At 32.2% G+C, this 2,615-nt stretch overlaps 2 protein-coding genes across 2 annotated transcripts in view; one reads left to right on the forward strand and one right to left on the reverse strand.

The window, feature by feature from the left end:
* LOC105314923 (neuroendocrine convertase 1-like) overlaps window positions 1-758 on the forward strand; it is a 4,174-nt gene extending 3,416 nt beyond the window's left edge. Inside the window, exon 9 of the mRNA XM_011409358.1 lies at window positions 744-758. Coding sequence (XP_011407660.1) covers window positions 744-758 — 15 coding nt within the window. The remainder of the gene's footprint in view (window positions 1-743) is intronic.
* A 370-nt stretch (window positions 759-1,128) lies between these two features.
* On the reverse strand, window positions 1,129-2,406 carry LOC105314924 (adhesion G-protein coupled receptor G2-like; the record flags this gene model as incomplete). The annotated part of the gene is made up of 4 exons (XM_011409359.1): window positions 1,129-1,774; window positions 1,822-1,906; window positions 1,966-2,228; window positions 2,273-2,406. Coding segments are annotated over 4 exons (1,128 nt in total), but the record flags the coding sequence as incomplete, so codon positions are not given.
* Window positions 2,407-2,615: the final 209 nt, after the last annotated feature.

The raw sequence follows: 2,615 nt of genomic DNA on the forward strand, positions 1-2,615 counted from the left end.
GATCGCCTTCTTCAGGATGGAGTGCCATTGGAAATTGGGTCCTTCTCTTTATTTTGATTATAGTTGCCTTTAATATGTAGATGTGGTGCATGGAAGTGTACCGATAAGAGTGTCATTTTTAGTAGTGTAGTGTTAGAAATAATCAGACTTTTAAAAGACTTTTTGTGCTTGTGTCTTGTTTTCCCTATTTTTATAAATTTTTATTTCAAACAGTCAGTGGTGAATCAACCAAGCTTTCTAATGCCAATCATGTACATGCATAGTCAAGCTTAAAGAACTCCCAAAATAATAGTATAGAGTCTATAATTCTAACAATCAAAATGCATTTAAGTTAAAGAACAATATAATAAGTTACAACCTGTGCAGCTCATGTGGCTCACAAGCTTGCATTGGAGTATCTTCATTTTTGTCTTTACTTGACAAATTAATTTTCTTGGGCCTAGTCAGTGTAAAATTAATATAATCAATTATTGTAAATTATGCCATTACAACAGTAGATTCTGATACAAATGTTGCCTTTGACACTGATTGTATCACAGATTCAGCTACAAAAGTGATAATGCTATGTAGATGCAATTTAGATTTGTATAAATAAATTTTTAAGAGACCTTTGATAAAAGTAGTGTTGGCAACAGATCCACAAGTACTAGTTGCGATACAAATAATTACCAGAGACAGTGGCTCTTTGTCTTGGCAAAGTATCACCACTCTCAAGTGCCCCATTAATATACCTTCTAATATAGTGCCCCATTAATTAACATCAATCATAATTATAGTAAAATAGCCATAAAAAAACAGATACCTATGGTATAGTAGAGGAACACTTACAAAAGAGTTAATTTTGATAATCAAAATACATCTAGATCTACAACTTTATATATGTACATATGTACGTCATGTATGAAGATAAGTAATATTTGCAATTTAAATGAAGTTAGCAGCTTATGCACATTCATGGCTCACAAGCTTGGATTCTTAGACTCATGCATACTAATGATTCTATGCTATGATTAACCTAAAATTATTCTTAAGAAGATTAACAAACTAAAAATGCAGCAATATTAAGTGTAGCCAAAAAATATTAAATTATCAAAGCCATCATCATCACTATCATATATGTCAACTTGTTCAAAGTGAGGAGCATTCATGTGTAGAAGTCGAATCAGATTTTTCGTGAGTTCCTTTGAGTTGTACCAAATCCAAATCATCACTCTTTTTCTCTTGACTAGCAAGACTAGCTGACACATTGTCTTCTTTAGACAGAGAAGGAAGAAACCTTTCATTACCAGTCTCTGATGAAGAATGAGTATTAGAGTTAGGAAACCTCTTCTTTTTGCTATTCAAAGAAGACAGGTTATATTTTGATGTTTGTTGCTCATTGTTCATCATGCATCGATACAAAAGGGATTTCCATGCTGCTCTTGAATCGCTGCTTAACACGATGAAAAACACAAAAATGAAGAACCCTTGAAAAGCATTGAAGAAAGCAAAGAAGAACTGCACAGTATAAGAGACTCCAGGCTCAGAGATAAATGTGAACACAGCAAATATCCATGTCAAACCAAAGAGGAGCATTATTCCAGTGAAAGAGAGTAACATTTTGATTGCTTGTGATAGTTTCATTGTTGATTTTTGTAGCCGTTTGTTTTTCTTCAGAGTATGTAAAATAAGAAGACAAAGAACAAGTATGTAAATGATGGAATTAAGTATAAGGATGATCATAACAGGAACAAAAAAAGCTGTTAGGAATATGTTTAATTGTCCCAGAAAGCAACTACATGGCAAATAAGAAATACAAGTTTACTCTCTTTGTTAACTTACAATCCTTCTTCAGTGTGTTCATAAAATGTAATATAATGATCCACATCTACTGATAGCACTATTGCAACAGGCGGCAATGGAAGGCCTATAAAATACAAAGTTAAAGATAATTTTATTATTTTGCAGCTGAAACAATTACTTTACCCCAGCATATTATAGAGACAATCAGAAAATATTTCCATGTTAAATTTGTGAATACAATGACTAGTTTCTGGAACATTAGTACAGCCTCAGCTCCCATCCACATCCATGATACAAGAGCAAAGTAATGAATGAGAACACCAACTGTTATACAACCAGCTCTCACTGATACTCTATCAATACCAGCAACAAATACTATTAACATGAAAATCAATGAGAGACAGAGTTGAATGTGAAACTTGCTAGCATCTCTCTGTCTTAATGACCTAATGAATGATAAATTAAACTGACAAAAATAATATAAACAAACTTGAATATCAGTAATGTTAGTATTGTTAGTACTAGTCCTAATAGTGAGAGACACACACCAATATATGACACAATTTCTAATGTAACAGTAACAGGACGTGGTGGAGGAAGATTACCAGTTCTAGTTGAAATATCCTATAAAATTATTTAAAGTAAAAATGAATTCATATGACTAATACAGTTGAGGGGTTTCATTTTGTAGTGGCTATCTAGATTTCCCAAATTTCAAAAAAATTAAATCTTGTACAAATGTAGTGACAAAATTGCTGCAGAAACTGATTAAATTTGTAAATTTTATTCTCACAAATCAGGACATTTTATATACCCATGCAATAAATAAAACC

The sequence above is a fragment of the Amphimedon queenslandica genome, unplaced genomic scaffold (genome assembly GCF_000090795.2).
Source record: "Amphimedon queenslandica unplaced genomic scaffold, v1.1 AMPQUscaffold_12272, whole genome shotgun sequence".
NCBI lineage: Eukaryota > Metazoa > Porifera > Demospongiae > Haplosclerida > Niphatidae > Amphimedon > Amphimedon queenslandica.